General features: G+C 35.5%; 2 protein-coding genes across 7 annotated transcripts in view; one reads left to right on the top strand and one right to left on the bottom strand.

Moving 5' to 3' along the window:
• ERO1B (endoplasmic reticulum oxidoreductase 1 beta) overlaps positions 1–11,941 on the top strand; it is a 62,757-nt gene extending 50,816 nt beyond the window's left edge. The window contains exons 11-17 of one of the 2 annotated variants that reach the window (XM_012738288.2): positions 369–461; positions 590–836; positions 2,043–2,112; positions 5,082–5,168; positions 6,103–6,236; positions 8,656–8,712; positions 11,613–11,941. In XM_012738288.2, coding sequence (XP_012593742.1) covers positions 369–461; positions 590–836; positions 2,043–2,112; positions 5,082–5,168; positions 6,103–6,236; positions 8,656–8,712; positions 11,613–11,628 — 704 coding nt within the window. In that variant the 3' untranslated portion in view covers positions 11,629–11,941. Of the gene's footprint in view, positions 1–368; positions 462–589; positions 837–2,042; positions 2,113–5,081; positions 5,169–6,102; positions 6,237–8,655 lie in introns of both variants that reach the window. The other variant, XM_012738289.3, reaches the window with a different exon arrangement.
• The window catches only part of GPR137B (G protein-coupled receptor 137B), a 79,005-nt gene that overhangs the window by 12,388 nt on the left and 41,157 nt on the right, over positions 1–25,460 (bottom strand). For 2 of the 5 annotated variants that reach the window (XR_012913552.1, XR_012913551.1), the window contains exons 6-8: positions 20,872–20,996; positions 18,594–18,701; positions 18,033–18,139 (exon numbers count right to left, since the gene is read on the bottom strand). Coding sequence is in view for 3 of the 5 variants with exons in the window: in XM_012738286.2 (XP_012593740.1) it covers positions 18,124–18,139; positions 18,594–18,701; positions 20,872–20,996 (249 nt within the window). In the remaining 2 variants the exon portion in view is untranslated. Of the gene's footprint in view, positions 1–17,859; positions 18,702–20,871; positions 20,997–25,460 lie in introns of those variants that run through there. The other 3 variants (XM_012738286.2, XM_075995491.1, XM_075995492.1) reach the window with 3 other exon arrangements.

Raw genomic sequence — 25,460 nt, 5'->3', positions numbered from 1 at the left:
CACTGACTTTATAATTATTTGCTTTAGTAAGTTTTTAGCCTAAACCACAAAAATACTTGTGCTGTTGCCTTCTGGGTAACATAGGAACTTGCTAACTGTATTCATAGTGTTTGGATTTCCAGTAGCCCAAACTTTTCTGCCTTGTTTTGTATTAAGTTCTCATCGGTTAACTCCATTCTAAAGCAAGAATCCTATTTTGTATTCTAATAAGAGAATCTTGACCTAATTGTTTTTATGTTATTCTTTGAGTTATTTTTAATAACTTTGAATCTTAACTTTGAAAATAAGCCTATGTACTGAATCTCCTTGTTTCAATATTTCTGTTATCGAAATGGGTGTGATTTATTTTTCAATATTTTTCTGAATAGGTTTGTGTCTGGAGAAAAGAGTCTTCTATAAGCTTATATCGGGACTTCATGCTAGTATCAATTTACATCTATGTGCAAATTATCTTTTGGAAGGTAATCATATTTTTAAGTGGAAGTTTTGCCTTCTAATAGTGTAAAAATTATTGGGGGGAAATTCCTGTCTCTAAAGCAAAAAAATATTCCATTTACTAAAAAATGTAACGTATTCTGTTTCTCTTTAGAAACCTGGGGTAAACCTAGTTGGGGACCTAATATCAAAGAATTTAAACGGCGCTTTGACCCTGTGGAAACCAAGGGAGAAGGTCCAAGAAGGCTAAAGAATCTGTACTTTTTATACTTGATTGAGCTTCGAGCTTTGTCAAAGGTGGCCCCATATTTTGAGCGCTCGATTGTCGATCTTTACACTGGAAATGTAGAAGAAGATGCTGACACAAAAACCCTTCTACTGAACATCTTTCAAGATACAAAGTAAGAACTGACTGTATCAGGAATCTGAAGTTTTCCGCTCTGTATTCAAATGAGGTAGCACTTAAAGTACAACAAAAACTGACTCCTAAAAGTTAGGGAAAGGAGAATTAAAACTAAGAAGGAAGATGATTAATAGAAATTAAGTACTTAAAAAATATTTCTTAAAACGTCAACTGAAAAACATCTATAGACTAGGCACAGTGGCTCACGCCTGTAATCCCAGCACTCTGGGAGGCCGAGGCCGGTGGATTGCTCGAGGTCAGGAGTTCGAAACCACCCTGAGCAAGAGTGAGACCCCATCTCTACTATAAATAGAAAGAAATTAATTGGCCATCTGATATATATAGAAAAAATTAGCTGGGCATGGTGGCACATGCCTGTAGTCCCAGCTACTGGGGAGGCTGAGGCAGTAGCATTGCTTGAGCCCAGGAGATGGAGGTTGCCGTGAGCGAGGCAGACGCCACAGCACTCACTCTAGCCTGGGCAATTAAGCGAGACTCTGTCTCAAAAAAATAAAAAATAAATAAAAACATCTATAGAGTTTTGTTGCAGAAACTTCCTACTTGAGAATAGACTATATCTTAAAATATCACTAAATTTTATGTAGTATGAAAATTCAATATTACTTCATGTTCTTTCTATCAATTATTATTCCAGTTACAAAATTTAAATTTAGATGATATTATAAGTATGTTAACATTGAGATAAATATGTAAAGGAACATTAGCCTTTCCTTCTAGAATATAACCTTTTTAAAATAATGCTTGGTCTATAAAACTTGAGTTTACTGGTTGTTAAAATGAGCATGGAGGAAAAGTTAGATTAAGAAGTAAATTATGTATTCAATTTTAAAAGAACGTTAAGAATTGCCTATTTTTCACATAGGTTATTTTCAGTTAAATGTTTAGATTGTTTTATCATATAATTTCTATTTTTTTCCTCTCTAGCATTTTTAAAATTTACTTTTTATACAATTTCTTTAAAACATTAAAATTTTATAAATTACAAAACCATCTGTATCTTGCTTTAATCTTTTATTAAATAGTTTATATGTGAACTGTTTGTCACCTTCCTATTTTACTAAACCTTACATATGAGTTAAATAATGAATTTTAAATATTTGTTAGGGCTAGAAAATTCTATCAGATTTCTAATACAGAGTACTTGGATTTTTCATCTGTAACATGTAACTGTTGTTTTTACCAGGTCCTTTCCTATGCACTTTGATGAGAAATCCATGTTTGCGGGTGACAAAAAAGGGGCCAAATCATTAAAGGTAAAAAGTTCTTTATTAGGGGATAGGGTTGGGAGCAGTTTACTGGTTGTTTTTTCATGCCATTCATCTAAATTCTTTTCTTTCCCAGTTCTCCAACTTGCTGAAGTTAGTCTAATTGGATTTTACTATAAATGATACAAAAAGCCCTCTTCATTATTTCCTTCTTAATTCCTTTCTCTTTTCTAGTTTAACCAACTGCTTAGTGAATCCTCAGTTATTATTCTGTCCAGTAAGTATTACAACTTTATAAAAGTTGTAATCTTTCTAAAAGATTTTTTGAGAGAAAATTTTTTTAGTTTAAAATCAGTGTATATATTGTTTTGATGCAGCTATCAAAATAGCTTTTAGCTTTGAGGGCAATAAATAGTATATTTATCTAAATTTTATTTTATGGAATATTACAGTTTTTGAAACTGTTGTTTTTGTCCTTTTCAGCTAAGGTAAAACTTAACCTGTTGACCTGTAATATCAGACAGAGAATATATTTTAGGAACATTATCAAACTTACTAGGCATTCTTTGTTTTCATTTGTGTAAAGTACATTAAGAAACAACTTGTACCCTTAAAATGTTCATCAGAGTATTTAAAATTGACTGGCAAATATTCTTTTAGTACAGCTTTACAGTCTTTTATATGGAGTTCTGAAATCCAGAAAGCTCCAGAAACCGTAACATTTTCTCATGTTTGGTGCAAGGTAATTTGTTAGCAAAACCCAACCTGACCTGATGTAAGAATACAAATAATATTCATAGTAGTTTTTTTTTTTAAATTCTGCTTTGTATGAATATTCTCTTACCTTTTTTTTTTTTTTTTTTTTTGAGACAGAGTCTCACTTTTGTTGCCCAGGCTAGAGTGAGTGCCGTGGCGTCAGCCTAGCTCACAGCAACCTCAAACTCCTGGGCTCAAGCGATCCTCCTGCCTCAGCCTCCCGAGTAGCTGGGACTACAGGCATGCACCACCATGCCCGGCTAATTTTTTTCTATATATACTTTTAGTTGGCCAATTAATTTCTTTCTGTTTTTAGTAGAGACAGGGTATCGCTCAGGCTGGTTTCGAACTCCCGACCTTGAGCAATCCTCCCACCTCGGCCTCCCAGAGTGCTAGGATTACAGGCGTGAGCCACCGCGCCCGGCTCTCTTACCTTTTGCTGCAGAATCATTAATGTATTTGACCTCAGGGTGTTGCCTCACACTCTGGTGGGGGATTTCATAATATACAGAGTATGTACTGTATTTCTAAAATTTAAACAATTCTGAATTCTGAATCACATTTGACCTCAGTGTATTTTAGATACAGCTGTACTATAAGAACCAGTAAATGAATACTGAGTGATTCTCCATTGGTGAGAATTTCTTGGTATTTCTGTAATAAGTAATTTAGCTCCGACTATATGTCAGTGTTGGAGGGTGGTTTGGCATAACAGCTGTTTTAGAGGTAAATTGCTATTGTGGTATTTAATGTTATTTCATTTTTATAATGCTTCCTCTTTTCTAAGTATTCACACAAATATTCTACTTTTTATCTTCAGGATGCTCTTCTGTAACAGACAGGGCAACTGTAATTATGTATATTTTTATAGATGAGGAAAGTGAGACTAAGCAAGGCCTACGGTCTCACAACAAGCTTTCAACTACACAATGCTGGAATTTTGTTTGCTATTTTTCAAGGGTGTATAAAGGAGAACCTAAGTCCACTTTCCATCTGTTCCAAAGAATATGCATTACATGAGAATGGCCAGCAAAGGAGTTTTTGTGTTCTACTTATATTGTCTTTTTTTTGTCAAGGTATTGATTCTTTTCAACCCTTTGGGCAGCTGGACAGGGCTTTGTGGTGGCCAGAGTTTTCAGGCTACTTGCCTCCAGCTTCATGCAGTAAAGTGTTTCCCTCAGTGTGATAGAATAGTTTCTGCTTTCCTCGGTTGCCATGTGAAATGGATGAGGACACTTTGTCTTAACCAATGTTCCTCAGATAAGGTGAGCTTAATCTTAGAGGCATATCACACACACATGCTTACAGGCAGAAGAGTTTCTTCTATGTAGGAAACTACTTCCACAAAATACAGGGATGTGGTAAGTGTCTGTAGAATCTGCATTAGCAAACATGGGAAACTGGGACCATACACTTCACAGAGGCCTGTCACCACTGATGTTAATTGAGCAACCATGACAAAAACATAGTATAATACTAAGGAGTGACAATAAAAATTGATGATTATTCTAGGACTAGCTTTCTGATATAGGATCACACAAAGCATCAAAAATAAATGAAACATAAAATAGCTGTATTTATCACTGGGTGTATGTAGATATCAAATGGAAGCAGCAGTTAAGTTCCTTGAAAGTAAAGACCATGTATTATTTACTTTTGTGTCTCCCATAGTGCACATTTTGGTGTTTTGCATAAAGTAACCCCTCAGTAGGCTGGGTCCAGTGGTTCACGCCTGTAATCCTAGCACTCTGGGAGGCCGAGGTGGGCGGATTGCTCGAGGTCAGGAGTTTGAAACCAGCCTGAGCAAGAGTGAGACCCCATCTCTACTATAAATAGAAAGAAACTAATTGGCCAACTAATATATATAGAAAAAATTAGCTGGGCATGGTGGCACATGCCTATAGTCCCAGCTACTCGGTAGGCTGGGGCAAGAGGATTGCCTGAACCCAGGAGTTTGAGGTTGCTGTGAGCTAGGCTGATGCCACGGCACTCACTCTAGCCTGGGCAACAAAGCGAGACTCTGTCTCAAAAAAATAAAGTAAACCCCCTCAGTAAAAAGTTTGTTGAAGTAACATGTAGAATGAATTTTATTAATAACATCAGTTGTTTTATGTGCTCTGTTATGCAATACAAATTCAAATATTTTCTTCAGTATTGAAAAACACAACTCTAATAAACTTCAAAAACTTTTCTTATAGTTCAGCCAAATGCAATTTAATTTTAAAAGTCTAATTATACTGAAATTATTTTCTGCATACTAGGAGGAATTCCGATTACATTTCAAGAATATTTCCCGTATAATGGACTGTGTTGGATGTGACAAATGCAGATTATGGGGAAAATTACAGGTCTGTGTGTTGTTGTCTTCTCTTTTGAAACTATTATTCATCTTAAGTTTTTCCACTGAGTTCAAAATTTTTATTAAAATATCCTCATTGTTCATTGAACTAGAGTTAAGAAATAGGCAGATCCAAAGTGTGATTTTTCTGTTTTATTGATAAAAAAATAATATTATTAAACTACGTGTTATATGTGTATGTGTAAGGATGTTTTTGTATTAGTCTATGTAATGATTTTAGTTTTATCTATGTTTTTGTCTTGGTACAATTCATTTCTGAAGTCGGTAGTTATGAACAGAGTATATAAAAGGTAAAAATACAATTATATAAAAAGACTTAAATATCAAATTTGGTTATTGAATTTGTTTCAATGATCAAAATAAGACCACCTAGTCACAAAATAGGAAACTTCTGCAAGGCAGGCCCATTACCCTATATATTCAGGGTAAAATGGACTGTTTGGTATTTTCTCTCTTATTTTCTTACAAAGATGATAATTTATAGCAAAGAGACAGAATTATAATAATGGAGGCTACAGTGAAATCAAATCTTTTTCTCTAGTGCTAATAATTGAAAAATTAAGTGTAGGCATCACTAATCTCTGAGTTTTGAATTTGCTAAAGAATATAGAAAATACTTTTAATGTTACAAACTGAACATTGTAATCCTAATGTGATTATTTTCAAAGTTAAAAAAAGGCATTTTAGTAATTTGGAGAATAGTATGATATGTATCTAGTGTTAGGCTATTCAGGTTTCATTAACAGCTTAAATTTATCATGTACATAACCTGTGAGGTTTACTGTAGCTTAACATTTTGGTGAAAAGCTCAGTTCATATGAATTTCCTAACTGTTGTAACAGTGGCTGGTTAAGTATTCCTTTAAACTTTTATAGTAGTTAATTATGTAAAGTTGATTGTAAGTTTTTTGCTATTTTCTTTAGACTCAGGGTTTAGGAACTGCCCTGAAGATATTATTCTCTGAAAAAGAAATCCAAAAGCTTCCAGAGAACAGCCCATCTAAAGGATTCCAACTCACGCGACAGGAAATAGTTGCTCTTTTAAATGCTTTTGGACGGTAAGAACCATTTTTACAGTGAAAGACTTCTGATTCCTCTTCAGGTTTCAACAAACTGCAAAGATCGTCTTCTCTGCTAACGTAGGGTTTGTTTTGTTGACAAAAAGATACAATTATATTATACCTTTACTCACTTAGAGTGGCTGTAATGCTGACAAGTCAGTTTCCCTATAGGTCATAGGAAAAATTAAGTTTCTATTAAAAGTAATAGAATATTTCTCAGTTTGCCACCTCAATTTTGTGGGAAAACTATTAACATTCTCCTAATAGTTTCTTTAGCCAGCTCCAACATGTTCAAACACAATTAGCAGGAGTAAGGACGAAAGCTTGGATGAAGTGATAAAAGAAAAAGAGATTAAATCCTTTATCTGCTCTTTATTTCTTAAGCTGAGGAGTCATTTTTCTTTCCCTCATTTTTTTCTGTCTACAGACATACAGTTTGCTTGCTTGTTTACATCACCAGTGGTTTAAAAAATAATTTGAATTTATCTGCATAGATACATGTAATACCAACTGGGGACTATAGAAGGAAAAGAATCATAGACAATAAATAATACTCTGCTGCCTTGGAAAAAAGGGCAAAAAGTGAAATGAAGGAAGAATTTTTTGTTAAATAGGGGACTCAAGTGATATAGACATTATTCCTTAATATGCATCTTAAGTTAAAAAGAAGCAGTTAAATTAGAAATAGAATATACATTTGCCATCTTAATAGCAAAGATTTTACCTGTTGCTCCCCTATATTTAAAGATGACTATGTAGGTTGACATCCCAAACATAAGATAGACAATAGAATGTCCATTGTTAATTGGTATTGATATTTCATGAAAAATTCAGTCTACCCACTCATGAGGCCTATAGAAAGATAACACAGGAGAAACTGAATGAAATTTAAATTATTTAAAATGAAATTGAAATGAAAAAGATTTTAAACAATTTAAACATTTTAAGTCCAAATAAAATTAAATTGAGAAAGATGAAAAAAATTGAATTTCATCAGAATTTCCCTGGTTCTCAAAAAGAATATTCATAAATACAACCCGTCCTGCTCTAAAGAATACTAGAGTTCTGGGATCCTGGTTGCCTTTTAGTAGTAGTGTGAGCTCAAGCATATCACTATTCTATATTAGCTTGTTTCCTTTCTCTATAAAATGAGGATAAGAAAACTTTTCTCACTGGTTAGAATCCACCTACTAGCCAGATAACTCTGAGTAAGTTACTTGATTTGAGCCTCAGTTTTCCTAAAATGTAAAATCAGGGTTAATTATATCTGCCTATAGTATTTTTAATGTTAAGATCATAAATATGGTGGGCTTACAACATTGCCTGACATTAAGCTTTCAATAGATAACTATTCATCAAGTATTTAAGAGTAAAAAGGAGCTAAATACTGCATACTATATCACCGTAAGTTATAATAAATAAAGAAAAACATTTTTCTTGTTTCAACCGTGAATGGTACATAAGGATAATAGAGCTTATAGGATTATTTTTTTGTGATTCCCATTCTAGAGTTTTATTGTTGGGTCTGGGCTGAAAAACACTTCATTCATTCATTCAATCAGTAATCATTTATTGAATACCATAAGTATCGATGGGTACAGGGCACACGGACAGAGACTCAGTGGGAGAGTCTTTACCCTTAGGGAGCTAACAACATAAAACAAATTAGTCTGTTTGGGAAGCAATGTTAAAGGAGTGGTCATTTGGAGAGGAATGTGCAAAATGAATTTATAAAACTAAATGTAGGTTGGGGGCGCAGTGGCTCTCACGCCTGTAATCCTGGCTCTCTCTGGGAGGCCTAGGCAGGAGGATCACTCAAGGTCAGAAGTTTGAGACTAGCCTGAGCAAGAGTGAGACCCTGTTTCTACTAAAAATAGAAAGAAATTAATTGGCTAACTGAAAATATATAGAAAAAAAAAATTAGCTGGGCATGGTGGCACACGCCTGTAGTCCCAGCTACTCGGGAGGCTAAGGCAGAAGGATCGCTTGAGCCCAAGAGTTTGAGGTTGCTGTGAGCTAGGCTGATGTCACGGCACTCTAGCCCAGGCAACAAAGTGAGATTCTGTCTCATAAAAATAAAATAAAATAAAAAACCAAATGTAAATAATTTTTGAGGTTCTTACTCATATCACTGTTCCCATATTAACCTCACATCAGTGGATAATATGAAGTTAACCGCCTTCCTTTGCCCTTTCTAAGCCAAGACCAAAGAACCATAGCTCCATGTTTTGTCAATATTTAATAAGAAACTATAGCATACTAATTTAAGAGTAGAAGCTTCCATGTTTAGTGTTGCTTGCATTTTTTTCTTTTAGATTTGCTTTTAAATCATAGCCTATGTATCAGTCATCTGAAATATGTATGTTTCATGTACATAGTATCATGCTGTACTAATGTGCTTTTTTTTCTCCTATAGGCTTTCTACAAGTATAAGAGAGTTACAGAATTTTAAAGTCTTATTACAACACAGTAGGTAATAAAGGCTTTTATATGTCTAACTAGAGACATAAAGTGACTATGTAAAAGCCTTTTAATCTTGGACATTCAGCAGAAAGAGACTAATCTTCTAAGATTTCAAGAATTCTGAACTCTTAAAAAATTCAAATGCTCACTTGAATATTTATGATTCTTCATAGATTATTATCAACTAGAAATATTTATAAATGAAGTATATACTTTTAAAATATGTAAGTTATACTAATTCTGTGTTTAATTTCATGTGTTTTCATCTGTTGAATATTCTATTTTATTTGCATAGAATTGGTTTTGTTTTTATTCTATTACCCTTTATATTTCCAGTTGTCAAACTTTAAATGACTGTGTCTCCATTCTAATAACACTGTTTACAGTGTGTTATAGAAAAGGAGAAGTAGGGAACAAATGTTGCTTAGGGCTGGTATCAGTGACAGAAATTTATCAGTGATTTTTGTAATATGTTTTTAGCCTTGCCTAGCTCTGTGTCACTTTCTATAATATGTAACTGTCACCGTGATGAATGGCCCTTTCATAGAAATTCCTTAAGATTCTCTGTGACTTCAACTTAATTGGTTTTTATTTAAGATTTTTAGTTGTTGCTGTGCTGTTTTGTTTTGTGTCTAAACGACCTGCTCTGGTGAGGTGAATAGGTACTCCCCCTATGCTCCCCGGCCAGATTTCAGGTGTGTCTGGTGGGCTGGCTCAAGAGTTATTTTGCTTAGAACCTTCTTTTTGCTTTTGCTTTTCTTTGTTCCTAGAAGTTTTGGGGACAGAGAAATTTTAGAAATTCTTAGTTTCTTTTAGGGAAAAAAATTGAATAAATATTTAACAGATTACTTCTTGATAAAATTTGAATAGAACTATATGAATTTATAATGCCAATTCAAAGCATTATATATACAAAATTTGCTATTTTAAATTAAAGCATTTTTACAGGATTTAATTTTAGAATGCAATCTATGCAATCCTCTAACTCTCAGTGTGATTTTCTTTGGTAGTATATGTAAGCAGGTAGATTAAGTCAAGCCTCTCCCCTTTTTCATTTCATTTCATTGTATAAAAATGGTACTTTGTGTGATTTGTACCAACAGATGGCTAATAAGTCCTAAACTGGCATTTTATAAACCTGGGATTTAAAATCTTTAAACAGTATTTAAAATCTTGATTGTTTTAAAGGTGTCAGTAGATAGAATATGATTAATTTGGAAGGTTGCATCTGTGTAGAAGTAATGCGGGTACAAAATCTAGAGTTTCTCCTTAGATTCTGCAGTCTTTTCTGAAGTAAATAATAAGTGCTCTTAAATGCTATCTTATCCTGCCAAAGTCTGAAATGTGTTCATTGATGATTTTAAATTGTATTTAGTTGGCTCACCCCTCTTTTAAAAATACTTAGCCATCCCTTAGAGGGATATTGTTGAGGCATGAAGGTCTCAGTTATTTTCTAATTTCTAACCTTTATAAACTTGGGGTCTTGTTGATGGTGGTGTTTTTTAAGTTGAATAAAAAAGACTAGCTTGATTGGAGCCTCTGCCACTTTTCTTTTTAGAGTTGCAAGTATTGTATTGTATGGTAGAGGAGGGGAAGGACCTTAAGGAGAACTGTCTAAAAAGTGACTAATCTTGATAGTGAATTAATAGTGTTCATTCAGAGTTTAAGAAAATGTGAAAATTTTGCACTTTGTCTATTACTGTAAATTTAAAGATCTTTTTGGTAGTGTTACTCTATTTACTAGAGAAAACCCTTGGTCATTTCCATTTATTGCCTTTTCTATAAGTGTGATTTGTTTTAATCTTTGGAAAAATAGTATATTAGAGTGTGTTCTAGGAAATTAAAAGATCTGGTTGGGATAAAGAGTTCTTTCTGGCCGGGCGTGGTGGCTTATGCCTGTAATCCTAGCACTCTGGGAGGCCGAGGCGGGAGGATCATTTGAGCTCAGGAGTTCGAGACCAGCCTGAGCAAGAGCAAGACCCCGTCTCTACTAAAAAGAAATAGAAAATTAGCTGGACAACTAAAATGCACGCACGCACACACACACACACACACACACACAAATTAGCCAGGCATAGTGGTGCATGCCTGTAGTCCCAACTACTCAGGAGGCTGAGGCAGGAGGATCGCTTGAGCCCAAGAGTTTGAGGTTGCTGTGAGCTAGGCTGATGCCACAGCACTCTAGCCTGGGCAACAGGGTGAGACTCTGTCTCAGAAGAAGAAAAAAAAGAGTTCTTAACAAATTTTTTCATGACTAATAAGCAAATGAGGTATTAACATGAAATTCATTTATGGATTAACTTTATCATAAATTAGATTATAGGGGGCAGCCTACATTTTTTTCTTTTTAACCACTATACTAACAACGGGGCAGCCTACATTTTTGCATATGTGTCTGTTTATTAAATGACAGTATGAGTGTGGTGACACTTTTACAGTCCTTGTGATATTAACTATTTTTCCAATTCACATACCTTTTGCTGTGAAGTGATACTAGACTATTGTTTGCATTGTGAAAATGCTTAGCTGGTGAATACCTCCTGGCACTTTGTTTTTATCTCATCACTTAATTTAAAAATCTAGCACTTGATAATATAATTGACAGAATTGATTGTACCAGCTGATGAAGTAATGAAAATGAAGAAAAGGAAAATATTCCTTCCTTCAATGACATGAGTTTATTTTGCTCTTAAGTGGCATCTATGTAAGTCAGACAAATTATATTAAAATTGGTAAATTTTGAATGTTTCTCTTGTTTTGATTCTTAGATTTTGAGGAGGATCAGACAGAATAGTAATAGGTTTCACAGTTTTAAAATTTGATAAGTCAATGTTTTGACATTTTAACATTGTGATTCAATGTTTGTAATCTCTGTGTGTATACTGTGCCGTGTTTTTCAACTTTGCCTAGGTGCCATTGTATGTAAGAAAGGACAGCTATTTTGATCTTCATCAGCATTGCCTTCAGCTGGAAATTTGGGAACAGTTCACAGTAAACCTCTCAGCAGTTTACAAACTGAATGAAGTACCTGCAGAAACCATAGCTATTCACCAAAATACACAGATTAGGTGCATGGTATCATGGAAATTATTTGGTAAAAACACACATAAATCTATGTGTATGCTATTTTAAGTAACATCTACAGGTGCAGCTTTGATTTTTGAACAGAATTCCAAATAATTTACTGTTGTACCCACCAGAACCTAGAAAATGTGAATTAAAAGTACATGTTTCTGCGATCTTTTCTGTCTTGTTTTGCCCGTCTATTTTAAGTGTTTCTTTTATGGCATGAGGATTTGGTTATAATTTGTGGAGAAGGGGAAAAATATAAGTAATCTGAGGTTCCTACTTCTTATAATCATAATGGCACACTCTGTTAGGGCTTTACATGCATCATTTGGCTTTAAATGCCTCATACCTTCATAATTGCACTAGTAGGTAGATATGATTCTCCATTTTATAAATGAGAAAACTGAAGATAAGTGAGGCTAAGCAACTTGTCTGTAGTTAGATTCTAATCTAGGTTTTAAAGCTAGAATTTGAGTCATAATGTGGTATGACTATTATATAATTTGTATAATTTCATAAGTTGGCCTATTACCACTCATCTCAAAAGCAGGGACTTTTAGCATCTTTTGATTTGTATTGAATCATAACACTGTTAAAATATGCTTATTTTATTTAGTTTTTTGAATAGTAATACATTCACATGGTTAAAAATCAAATAATATGAAGTTATTCAGTGAATGTCTTCCTTCTATCCTTGGCCCAGCTTCCTGCACTACACACACACCTCCCACAATAAATAACCTCTGTTCTTGTTTTCTTATACATCTCTATCCACACTTTTTTAGGCATATACAAACATGTACAAATGGAAAATCTTGTTTTTTCTCTTATCAAAAAACATATATATACTATTTGTTTCCCCCTCCCCCGACTTAATATTTCTTGGCAGTCTTCACATCACTGGATGGCTTTCTCATTTTTTTTAGTAGCTGCTTGGTATTTTGTTAAATGGATGTGCCATTGTTGAACTAACCAAGTCTCCTATAAATGGGCAGTTGGGTTGTTTCCAGACCTTGTATATGTCATTTCACAGGTTTTTTTTTTGTTGTGACCTCTTTTTTATGGAATATTTCACATTTATGTAAATGTGTCTAAATTTCCAAAAATGGAATTGTGGGTTCAAAGACTATGTGCATTTGTAATTTTGAAAGATACTGGCATATTGCCCTCCATAGGGGCAGTTACCAGTTCATACATCTGAAATTTATGACAGTACCTGTTCGCCTACAACCTCACTAACATAGATATTACTAAAATGTTGGATTTTGGTCATTCTGATATATGACAATATACATCAATGTGAAAATTCTTTTATAAGTAAGGTTGACCACATTTTAATATGTTTAAGAGCCATCTGTATTTTCTTTTGTGTTTACATCTTGCCCATTTTTCTATCATATTGTTGCTATTTTTCCTATCAATTTCTAAGAGTACTTTATTTGTTAGGGATATTAACCCTTTGAATGGAATGAGCTGCAAATAGTTTTTTCCAATTTGTTATCTGTCTTTGGGTTTGCTAATGATGGTTTTGCCATTTGAGTTTTAAAAAATTTTTATGTAGTCTGATTTATCAGTTTTTTAGTGGTTTCTGGATTTTGAGTCATAGTTAAGAATGCCTTCCTCACTCCAGAGCAATAGAATAATTTGCCTATATTTTCTTATAGAATATTTATGGTTTTATTATTTTATATCTAAATATTGAACCCGTGGAGTATACTGGCATAAGATGTAAGTTATGGATCCACTGTAACTTTTTTCCTAGATGATTAACCCAGTTCTGATACCATTTATTGAACAGTTCATTTTTTTCCTCACTAGTTTGAGAAGCTACATTTATCATTTCTAAAATTTCATATATATTTAGCTCTATATCTGGGTTCTGTTTCCATTTCATTGGTCTATTTTGTCATGTACCAGTACCACCCTGTTTTCATTAGTCTTTATTTCTAATATCTGGTGCACTGGTCCTCTCTATTCCCACGTTTTTTTCTTATTACAGGTTTCGTAGCTATTTATTTTCCCATATGAGCTTTGAAAATCCTTAACATATGGAACATGCTAAAACTCTGTCCAACTCAGGTTCTCTCTCAAGAGTTGTACTTTTAAACCACTTACTGTGTCACTCTTCTTTTGATACCTTTCCTGATAAAGATAGAATACTGACATAATTAAATCATAGTACAAAGTATATTTGCCAGTCCCCAAACAGGTAAAGGCAAAATGGAGCACATAGTCCCTATGTGGACAGAATTTCATCTCAGTGCTTCTGTCTTAAGGCTTAGTCTCCAGAAATGATTTAAGGACTGTTTTCATATAAAAGCCTATTTCCTTTTTTATTCCATTATGAATTGTCCAAAAGTTGGATATCTGTCAAAGATTCATATGATAAGAGGGAAGGGCCCTTAAATGTAAAATCAACATTCAGTGAATAAAAGTGCAAGTGTAAGAAGTTACCTTAAAAAAAAAAACAAAACAAAAAACAGTATCTATCAAAAGAACAGGACTTGACTATTCATTTACTGTTCTAGGAGCGGGGAATATAGCAGAGAACAAAACAAACATTCCTGCCCTCATGTAACTTAAACATAACTAGATTATATTAGTTTACAGTGAGACTGTACCCAAAGAAATATCAACCTAAAGGGAATGGCCAAGACAGATACCTGTGGAGAAGGTGACTTCAACATGAATGACTCTTCTTGACAGTGCCATCAGATTATCATAAATTTATGCTATTAATCATTTAGAGTCATTCCCCTACCAACTTGTTGGTCAGAGCAGAGTCACATTCACCAAGCAGCATTCTGGTGTCATTTAACTTGCCCTGTGGCTTTCCTTCACAGAATCTAAATGGGTAGTTCTCCCTTTGACAGGTTTTAAATCTGCAAATCTGAAGCCCAGACTTTGGGCTAGTGATTCACCAAGGGGATAGCACAGTAAGGATACTCAGTCACACAAATTTAATGGTCCTGGTGTAAAGCATTATTTATCCTAAATGCACCCTAAGAAGGTATAGGGTAAAAGGTAACTGAAGCATAAAAATACTTTAATGTTTTCAAGAAATACCATGACTTAGGACTGCAGAGAGGCCAGAGGTTAGTGAGATTCTTGGAAAAAAAAGTCATAGCAATAGGAATCAGCAGAAAAAGGGAGGCATTCTGCGGATCTTATAGGTGGGCCACATGCGGGTGTTTTTGCCCGTTTGTTTTTTTACTTCAAGATATGTGCAGTGTGCATAGGAATTTGTTCATAGTTTTTTTTTAAAACTATAGTCCGGCCCTCCAATGATCTGAGGGACAGTGAACTGGCCCCGTTTAAAAAGTTTGAGGACCTCTGGTAAAGAGACACAAGTCACAGATCTAGCTCAAGGGAGTAAGTTTTTAAACTTACAGCCCTTGAGAAAAATTCTATTTGAGCCTGATCCTTTCCAACAGCTCCTCCATCTGGAAGTCTTAAGTAGTATTATGCACAGTTAGAAATGTTTAATAAAATTCTCATGATAAAAATAATACTAGGTGTGTCTCTGATCAGACCCATACCAGTCTATTCTTTATCATGCAGCAATCTAAAATGAAAGAGTACTTTTTAAATGTTTAGTTGGATATCTTGATAAAGTGTCAAATACTTAGACATACTTAATTCTAATGTAAGTTCATGTGTACTGTTAAAAACAAGAGTCTATGGCCGGGCGCTGTGGCTCACGCCTGTAATCCTAGCTCTTGGGAGGCCGAGGCGGGCGGATTGCTCAAGGTCAGGAGTTCAAAACCAGCCTGAGCAAGAGCGAGACCCTGTCTCTACTATAAATAGAAAGAAATTAATTGGCCAACTGATATATATATATAAAAATTAGCCGGGCATGGTGGCGCATGCCTGTAGTCCCAGCTACCCGGGAGGCTGAGGCAGAAGTGATCACTCGAGCCCAGGAGTTTGAGGTTGCTGTGAGCTAGGCTGACGCCATGGCACTCACTCTAGCCTGGGCAACAAAGTGAGACTCTGTCTCAAAAAAAAAAAATAAAAACAAGAGTCTAGTAATATCCACCATATAAATGAGAACCTTTTTCTCACAGTGCTTCTCAAGGGGGTGGGGTAGGGTTAGGTGCTTTCAACTAAGTGTTGCCCAACACTACTAAAGCCAACAAAGAGCAGTTGTCTTGGGTTTTAGTGAAAGAGAAAATCTGGGGAATATTCCTAAGCAGCTAAACGTGGAAATCAGCACAGCTATTAAGAATGTTCCTGATACATTCAAGAGAGAAATAGCGTAACTAAATGTGATTGAAGTGTGTGTTGTAATAGTCAAGACTTCTGACGGCCCACAACTCTTGTAACACATTCCAGATGTTTTAATCATCAGCTCAATCAAACAGGTTAATTGTAAAAGGGAAAAAGAGCCAATGAAAGATATCCATACAAATCAGTTGGAATTCTTAGCTGCAGAGGTGGACACAGAAATTATTTCCAGAACTTACAAACATTCACATGCAGCCTTTTAGTGTTGCATCAGACTTAGAGAAATGATACAAAATTTTCAGTGATGTCTTTTCCCTATATACTCTTTCAAACTATCAAAGTTTTAACATCATTGTGTTGCTTTAAAACAAGAGGACATTTGGATATTTTAGAACAAGTAATCAACATTCCTTTTCTTCTCTTTGCATTTAGTATTCCCCATAAGCATTTTTTTTTAGTGTACCTAGCAGAACAAGTAAATTAGGAAGGTAAAGGCAATTTTAATTCTCCTTCCCTTGCCATTCCTGCAATATTTCACAGGGTATACATGATCATTTACTATGAGAGAAAGATAGTTTGATAAAAAATCAATCATAATTTTTAATATTTCTGTGTTTACAACACTCCTAAAGGTTTAGCATTACTTTTTTAAAAGGGGGAAGAAAAAATAGATACTTAGAACATTTTTATCCTTTACAACAAAAAATAGTTTAAATAAATATTAGTAACTTCACCAGAAAGTAGACTACGACTTTTATCAGTTAATGCTGAGCATTTCAATTTTTCTTCCAGTAACAATTATGTTTACATATGATTATAATCAATGATTTTAGTGATTCTTCTCATTGTATTTTTTAAAATATATCTGCCCTTAACTGATCTAATATAGAAGGAGTTTTAAGCATATGCTGAGTCAGCCTTTAAATTCTTCCAAGAATTAGTGATAAAGACAGTGTGATCCCAATAGGGTTTCTTAAAGTTATTCAGAATAACTTATATTATTTTAAGGCAATCTGAACAACAGTGCAGGGTTTGCTTCGGTGTAGAATTTTCCCTGACAAGTAACTATTTTATATGGTACGTGACCCAAATTTACCCACATACTGAAAGGCAAGACTGTTATTATGTGGGATTATGCAGGCTAAAGATATTCTATAAAAATGAAAATACCCAATCATGACCCATGTGAAACCTGAGATCCTAATTTTAAATACCACCAAAATAGAAGCAGACTTGATCTCTGTGAAATCAATGCCCAGAGAGCAATTATTCCTGAAGAAAAATGGTAAGAGTCATCTGAAATGAGTTGTATCATGTAGGCAGGACTTATTAATGTATGTTCCTTTTCATTTGCCCTTCCCTCTGTCTCGAGGTGAGATTTCCTAGGCAGAGCAGAAAGATACTTCCTTTAGAACCTTATCTCTGCTTTGTAGAAAACCGGAGCATTTGACCACCCGACAGGCAGTTTTATGGCTCCAGAATGTATATAGTGGAGGTTTTAGAATGGCACTTCTGGTCGGGGAGGTAGGATTTCATAACATGAAACTTATGACTTATAAGCAATTGTGTGGAACATGCCCTTTACATGGCTAAGAGACAGGTGTGTCATATTGCAATATTTTAAATGTGCAGTTTCCAAAAGGCTGTTTATAAAGCTATTTAAAAATAAAGGACATTATTAGGATTCCACAGTCTTAGCTCAAGGGCTTAGGACATTATTAATGCCCGCTTTAGAATCTTTTTTTCTCCTTGACTACAATGAATGTTCATCAAGTTGGGAAAGGTATAGTCTTGCTGTACTCCTGAGGTAATGGATATTAGATTTCACTGGGCTGAAAGAACTATGCAAAATCTCTGAATATAGCAGAGGAGGTTTAATAGTATAAGTCACCTACATTTTTAACATCATTAATTTGTTATCATTGAATTGTACACATTAGTGCCCTACTGAAAGGAAGTCCCAGACTTTTGGCACAACTTAGAGATTCTTTGAGGCACCATCTGGACCTTAAAACACTCTAAAGAGCCAGTTACCTCACAGTCTGTTGATATTCCTTTTCATTTTAACTTTCAACATTCGAGTTGCAATTAGCTCTCTAGATGTTAGGAGTCACCAATGTGGAGCTCAGGATCTGAGTGACCTGAAGAGGTATGGATTTGAGGAATACTTTAGTCCAAAAGCCTTAAAAAACTATTAGACCATATATTCTATACTTGTAAAGTGAATTATGCATAAATTCTGTGCAAACTGCAATATATATTGCAATAACATTCTCAAGAAAAAAACCCTAGTATACTTTAGCATTATTATTTAAGTTATATAAAATATATCTTTATAAAAGTACAGATTTTCTTTAAAAAGTTTAAATTATACCCACTGAAATAGCCAGGCTCACTTTTTAGTACTAAACTAAGAGTTTATCAAATCTAAATTATTGCTTAGTCCTATGGAGCCATTAGAAACCTGTAACAAAAAAAAAAAATCAAGTCCTATTTCTTAAGGAAAGTGCCCTAAAAATTGAGCTGTCAATAAGTTTGTCTTTCTGAAGCTTTTCAACTCAGGAAATTATCCATGAAACTGGTAACTGATGCTACCCATGGCTTGGTTTGTCAGGATCCAAAGTTGAGTCTTGTTGCAAAGTTCCCGCTTGTGCCAGGAAGCTGTTGGTTTCTTGTCCCCAATCATAGTAGTCCGGAGCAAAACTTAAAAAGAAAAAAAAATTTCAGTAACTTGAAACATTATACTATGTATGACATGTCTAGTATAAGTAGGTAGAGCTGGGATTTTATGTAAACTATAGACAATTTCAAAGTTCTTTAAAGTAGCTTCTTGAAGCTTATTTTCCCACAAAACAGTGCTATGCCCAGTGATAGAAACCTATCCACTAAACTCTACTGAAACTCTTTAAAGCCCAGAAGTATAGTATTACTAGAACCTTAAACCAGTCATTAAGTATAAGAGGTTTTATTGTTTGCTTTTTTACAGCAAATTATATCTGAATCCTAACATGGAGTATAGCTCACAACCTATATGTCTTTGGACAAATAACTTCTGTGCCTTAATTTCTTCATCTGTAGAACAGGACTGATAGCCCCTACAATAGCCCAACAATGTAGTTACTAAGTCAGTTAATACCTATAAAGGGCTTAGAACAATATCTATTAATAACATATAGTCAGTACTCAACACATGTAAGTTGTTTTCAATATTATTTTCCCTATGTAGTGGAAAGGGAGTTCTTTTCTTCCCCTATATAGGTAGACAGGACACCCTCAGCTCTAAGTCATTTCTGGCAAGTGAGGGGTTAAGGTTACTCTGGCAGAGTGTGGGTTTAAAGGGGCAAAATAATTAATAGGAAATGTAATGGAATAACTGGATAAGAGAAGACTTTTAGGGAAGAGGTGAAGCTCAGAATCTGAGTGGCCTGAAGGACAACTTTTGACCTCAAAGAGTCCTCCTTGTACCTTGGCTCACTTCCAGATTATGTTCGTTACATCTTCGGGCCCTAGGGATTGGTCCACTTTCTTCTTTCTCTCAGCCACCACCTTTTATTCTCTCCAACCAGGATGTCTCTCCTCCCTGATCCACTGAGAAAACAAGGTATTCTCACAGCTTTTCTTCACTTTTCCTGTCCCTAAAGCAAGGACTCTTTTCAGAGCCCTTTAAAGATTTTGTAATGACTTTTACAGTTAGTAATAAGGAGTAAAAAAGTATCACCCCAGAGGGGAAAAATGTTAAAATATTAATGATGAGGCTTTAATTCACTAAGGACTGCATAAGGTAAAAGTTTCCACTTCTAAGAAGCTCCCCTTTCCCACGAACAGGATGGGGGTCTCGGATTGACAAAGAGGAGAGGTATGCTTCTACATATGCTGGTTTGAATTCTTATTAATTACTTGCCCTATCCAAAATATTCTGAGCCAGATCTGCAAGTGGATATTCAAGAAAGGAGACTCTTCCTATTAAAACTCACAAGGTAGTATAACATAAGCATAGGTGAAACCAGGAGACAGGGTACTGAGATATATACAGACTCTTCACATAGAGCACAGATCTGAACAAGATTGCCTGAGTTGGAATCCCAGCCTGACCCCTTACTAGCTGTGTGACTTTGAACAAATCGCCTAAACTTCAGATGGCTGTTTCATCTGTAATATGAAGCCAACAACAGTACTGACCTCACAGAATTGTTGTGAAGACAAAATGAGTTGACACTTGTGAATCTCTTAGAACAGTATATGATACATAGTAGAGACTGTGTTTATTAAATAAATATTTGTCTAAATTAAGACCAAAGTAAATACTTTCCACTTAAATGAAATTTTCAATTAAGAATTCACATCATTCAAATTTGAAAATTTGGCCCTTATAAGGTATAATGTATTCTAATAAATGAATATTATTCAATTTACGTTCTGGCTTTTGAACGCGTGATTAAAGACATCTGCCTGGGTATCCCAAATCATGTTCCACTGAGTGATTCCATGGTCAAGGGCTGTATTTCCCTCTTGCAGCTTCAGAGTGCACATTAGTATATTATAGGCTGTAAGAAACCCTGTAATTTTTTAAAAAGTTGATTTTCTTTTTAAACCATCATTTCCATTTGCACAGCATAGCTATTAAGGGAATTGCGTTCCATGAAATATTGTTTAGGAAACATTACTGTACATGATAATGCTATGAGGCTTTTAAAGTTTTGATGTCAGCCCTTTCTCAGTCCTGAATGTTTCATATAAGTAAAATGATCTGCTACTACTGCTACCCAGTCCTACACTGCCTCCAACTGCATGGTTTCCTTTTAGTTTGAATTCATTTCATTGGTGCAGCCCTTCCCTCCTAATGAGGCCTCTCTGACATAAACTAAGGTCTTACCTTCCCTGAAGTCCTTGAGGGGCAATATTCCAGGCAAGGTCGTCATCACTGTCATATCTTCGAGGGTTGTCAAAGAAATAAGATCTGGGACTGAATCCATGGCTGGGAACCATTCCAGGGTTGGTCTAGAAAGACAAGTAATCATTCAGCATACTTCCAGACACTGTGCCTCGCACTAGACATAGATAAACAAGATCTCTTTCTTGCCAGGTGTGGTGGCTCATGCCTATAATCCCAGCAACTCAAAAGGCAGAGGCGGGAGGATTGCTTGTTTGAGGCCAGGAGTTTGAAACCAGCCTAGGTAATAGGTAACACAGAGAGATCCCATCTCTTCAAAAAATACTAAGAAAAAATGAGTCAGATGTGGTGGCACACGCCTTTAGTCCCAGCTATTTGGGAGGCTGAGGCAGGAGGATCACTTGACCCCAGGAATTCACTGCTGCAGTGAGCTATGTTCACACCACTGCACTCTAGCCTGGTAAACACAGTGAAGTCCTGTCTCTTTAAAAAACAAAGCAAAAAATTCTTTCTTGCAGAAGACTGGAAATGTTCAACTCATCTGAACAAAGGCTGTACCTGTTCAGCTAGCTGGAGTGTTCACTTTGGTTGTTTTTATGTTTAGGAGGGATTAACTTTTCCTTTTATCAGTATGGACAAAATCTTCTATCAGAGTCTTGCATGCAACAATGAATCCTCATTGATTCAATCCCTTATTGAAAAACTAGCTAAATTTGGCTTTAAAAAAAAAAAAAAGAAAGAAAAACTAAACAATGCCCAGATTAGCCAGACTAAAGTAGGCAGACCAATTTGGATATAAATCTGTATAATCATGTGAGCTATTCCTAATAAAATAAGAAGCATTAATGATGAAATCATTTGGGGAAGATTTCTCATCCCATTTCCATATCCTACCTCTATAAATCATTTCATCCTGTTTCTATCCCAAAGCTGAGTTCACCTCAAAAAATTTCAAATGACTGGCCTCAAGTAGATCCTAGAGGTTACTGCCAATTTTTAAGATCATATTTGCCCTGGGGCAACTGTTGTGATTTGAAAAGCCGCCTCTACCAGCACCTTCTAAAAAAGTAAAGTCCTCTTTGTCAGGAAAGATTTCAGATAAAGAGACTAGATTATATGGCAGACTAAATCTGGCATACAGTTTGAAATCTTTATGTATACTGTTAGTAGACTACTTAAAAGTTAATAGAGTATGAAATGAAGTGGTCACATGATGGATATATTTGTGAATTCCTGCCTTTCTAAGACTAATCTAGCCATAAGGAGCAAAGTGGAGTTTATACAAGTTGCGATGTCTTAAAATTTACTATTTTTAACAGTTCAAGAATGTTGATGAGCTCCATGCAAAAGAATTAAGTTGGACCTTTATCTCATACCATATACAAAAAATAAAATGGATCAAAGACCTAAATATAAGAGCAAAAACTATAATATTCTTAGAAGAAAATATAGGGGTAAGTTTTCAGGGGTAAATGCAGATGCTCCATGACTTACAATGTGGTTACATCCTGAGAAACTCACATTGTAAGTTGAAAATGCATACTTTTGAGCTACAGTTCCCAACTCCCCCATTCCCCCCTGCCAGGCATTGGACTGGTACTGGTCCCTGTGGCCTGTTAAGGACCTGGTCAAAGAGCTCTCTGTCCCCCACCCCTCTGTCTGTGGAAAAGGTGTCTTCCATGAAAGTTAGGAGTGGGGCAGGACACAAAGCAGGTGGTGAGTGGCAGGCAGGGAGTGTATTTACAGCACCTGAGCTCTGCCTCCCCTCCCCCATCCATGGAAAAATTGTCTTCCATGAAACCCGTCCCTGGTGCCAAAAGGTTGGGGACTGCTGCTTTAGAGGTTCAGTTGTTTACCCCTGTGATGCATGGCTGACTGGGAGCTGTGGCTCACCGCCCATGCATCTCCAGGGAGTATCACACCCCGTATCACTAGCTTGGGGAAAGATAAAAATTAAAAATTTGATGTTCAGATTCTGCTGTCTTGCTTTCACACCATGGTAAAGTTGAAAAATCCTAAGTCAAACCATTGTAAGTTGGGGACTATCTGTGTAGGTTTTGGCAAAGGATTCTTAGATGTGATACCAAAGGCATGAGCAACAAAAGGTAAGATGAACTTCATCAAAATTAAAAACTTCTGTGCCTCAAAGGATACCATCAAGAAAGTGGAAAGACAGCCTACAGAATGAGAAAAAAAGATTTGCAATTATATACCTGACGAAGGACTTATCGTATATCTAAAATATTAATATATAAAGAATTCCTATAACTCAATAAAAAGATAAATAACCCAATTTAAAAATGGGCAAAGGATATGAACAGACATTTCTCCAAATATGTACAAATGGCCAATAAGCACGCAAAAAGATGCCCAGCATCCTTAGTCATTAGAGAAATCCCAATCAGAAGCCAAAATGAAATATCATTTAATACCAATTAGGATATCTAGAGTCAAAAAGGGAGATAATAACATGTGCTGGGGAGGATGTGGAAGAATCAGAACCTTCATGCAATGTTGGTGGGAATGCAAAGTGGTACAGCCTCTGGAATACAGTCTGGCAGTTTTTTAAAAAATTAAATATAGAATTACTACATAACTAGCAATTCCACTCCTAGCTGTATACCCAAGAGAAATGAAAGCATATGTTCACATAGCAACTTGCACACAAATGTTTATAGTCGCCTTATTCATAACTAAAAGGTGGAAATACCCCACCTTGTGGGTCATCAAGAAACTTGAGATGATAAAAGGGATACATTTAAGAAAAACCTAAAATTTGTAAAAACTCAGTGATGTCCATCAATGGATGAAGGAATAAGCAAAATGTGGATATTTGGCCATAAAAGGGTATGAAGTACTATCACATGTTAACAACATGGGTGAACCCTGAAATCATACTAAGTCAAAGAAGCCAGTCACAAAACCACATACTAGCTGATTGTATTGTAGAATAGGGAAATCTAGGCCCAGGGGTGAACCTGGGGCAGAAAGGGAATGGGGAATGATAGATAAGGGTATGGGGTTTCTTTCTGAGATGATGAAAATGCTCTAAAAGTGGCTGTGGTGATGGTTTCACATACCTGAATATACCAAAAACCACTGAATTACACATAAGGACTGGGCGCATTATACGGTATATGAATTATATCTCAATGAAGTTGTTTAAGAAAAAGAATATGATACCAACAGAGATCCTCAAACTTTACAGCACACACAACTTACTTAGAGTGCTTATTAAAAATGTGGGCTCCCAGAACCTGTGCCAGAGATCCTGATCTGGGTCTCCGTGGTGACCTAAGAATCTACACTTGCACCAAGCGCCCGTGGAACTCTGCTACAGATGGAGAAGAGACATCCTGAGTACACTGTTACACAGGCTCTGACGTCTGGCTCCAATGAGGCCACGTTTAGAGACTTCTTGTACCAAATGAATTCTGGATACAAATGGTAGATAACATTTAAAGAAATGTTTAACACCTGCAGTGTGCTCTTTTAAAATAGGTAAGTATAAATTAAATTATATATTTCCCCCAAAAGAGTATTAGACTGTTTTTTCTCTATGTAATTACAGAAATTATACAGATAGTAACAAGATTATTAAATCATCTGTATTAGGAATTCAGTTTCCTCTCAAAACCTTATGATGCTAGGGAAAGACACGGTGTGGCACAGTGATTAAAATCATGGACTCTGGAGTCAGACTGCTTGGTTTGAAGCCTGGCTTTGTCTCCCGCCAGCCATGTGACCTTGAGCCTCCATTTCCTCATCTAAGAAAAGAGTACAATAACAGTTTCTACCTTATAGGTTCATTTGTGGATTAAAGAGTGGGAAAAAAAAAAATATATATATATAGTTAGTTGAGTCAGAGTCTCACTCTGTTGCCCGGGCTAGAGTGCCATGGCATCAACCTAGCTCACAGCAACCTCAAATTCCTGGGCTCAAGCGATCCTACTGCCTCAGCCTCCCATGTAGCTGGAACTACAGGCATGTGCCACACCATGCCTGGCTAATATTTTTTTGTATATATATATTTTAGTTGGCCAATTAATTTCTTTTTATTTTTTAGTAGAGACGGGGTCTTGCTCTTGCTCAGGCTGGTTTTGAACTCCTGACCTTGAGCAATCCTCCCACCTTGGCCTCCCAGAGTGCCAGGATTACAGGTGTGAGCCACCTTGGCCGGCCTAAAGAATTTATCTAAAGTGTTTAGAACAATGCCTAGCATATGTAAGTGCTATATAATTGTTAGCTATGTTTACCAAATTCTGTATGTAACCATGGCATTAACTCTCGTAGTCTTGGCTAAGGATATTTTATGAATACCAGTGCATCAAGCCAAATTTGTCAACTCAAATTACCTGCTAATGAGTTACTTCATGAGAACACAAAAATGAAAAAAATGTTTTTTCTATTTATAATTATGCATCCTTCATATTGAATATACACCATCATGATAAATTAGGAGATAATGTCATTTAGGGCAAAAGAATCATTTTAATTCACTAATATGTTACTGTAGATGAGCAGTTATCAATGTGGTCAACTGGGCCCTTGGAGGTCCCTGCAATCCTTTC

Source organism: Microcebus murinus, chromosome 19, assembly GCF_040939455.1.
Source record: "Microcebus murinus isolate Inina chromosome 19, M.murinus_Inina_mat1.0, whole genome shotgun sequence".
Classification (NCBI taxonomy): domain Eukaryota; kingdom Metazoa; phylum Chordata; class Mammalia; order Primates; family Cheirogaleidae; genus Microcebus; species Microcebus murinus.
This window is presented reverse-complemented; position numbering and strand designations above follow the sequence as displayed.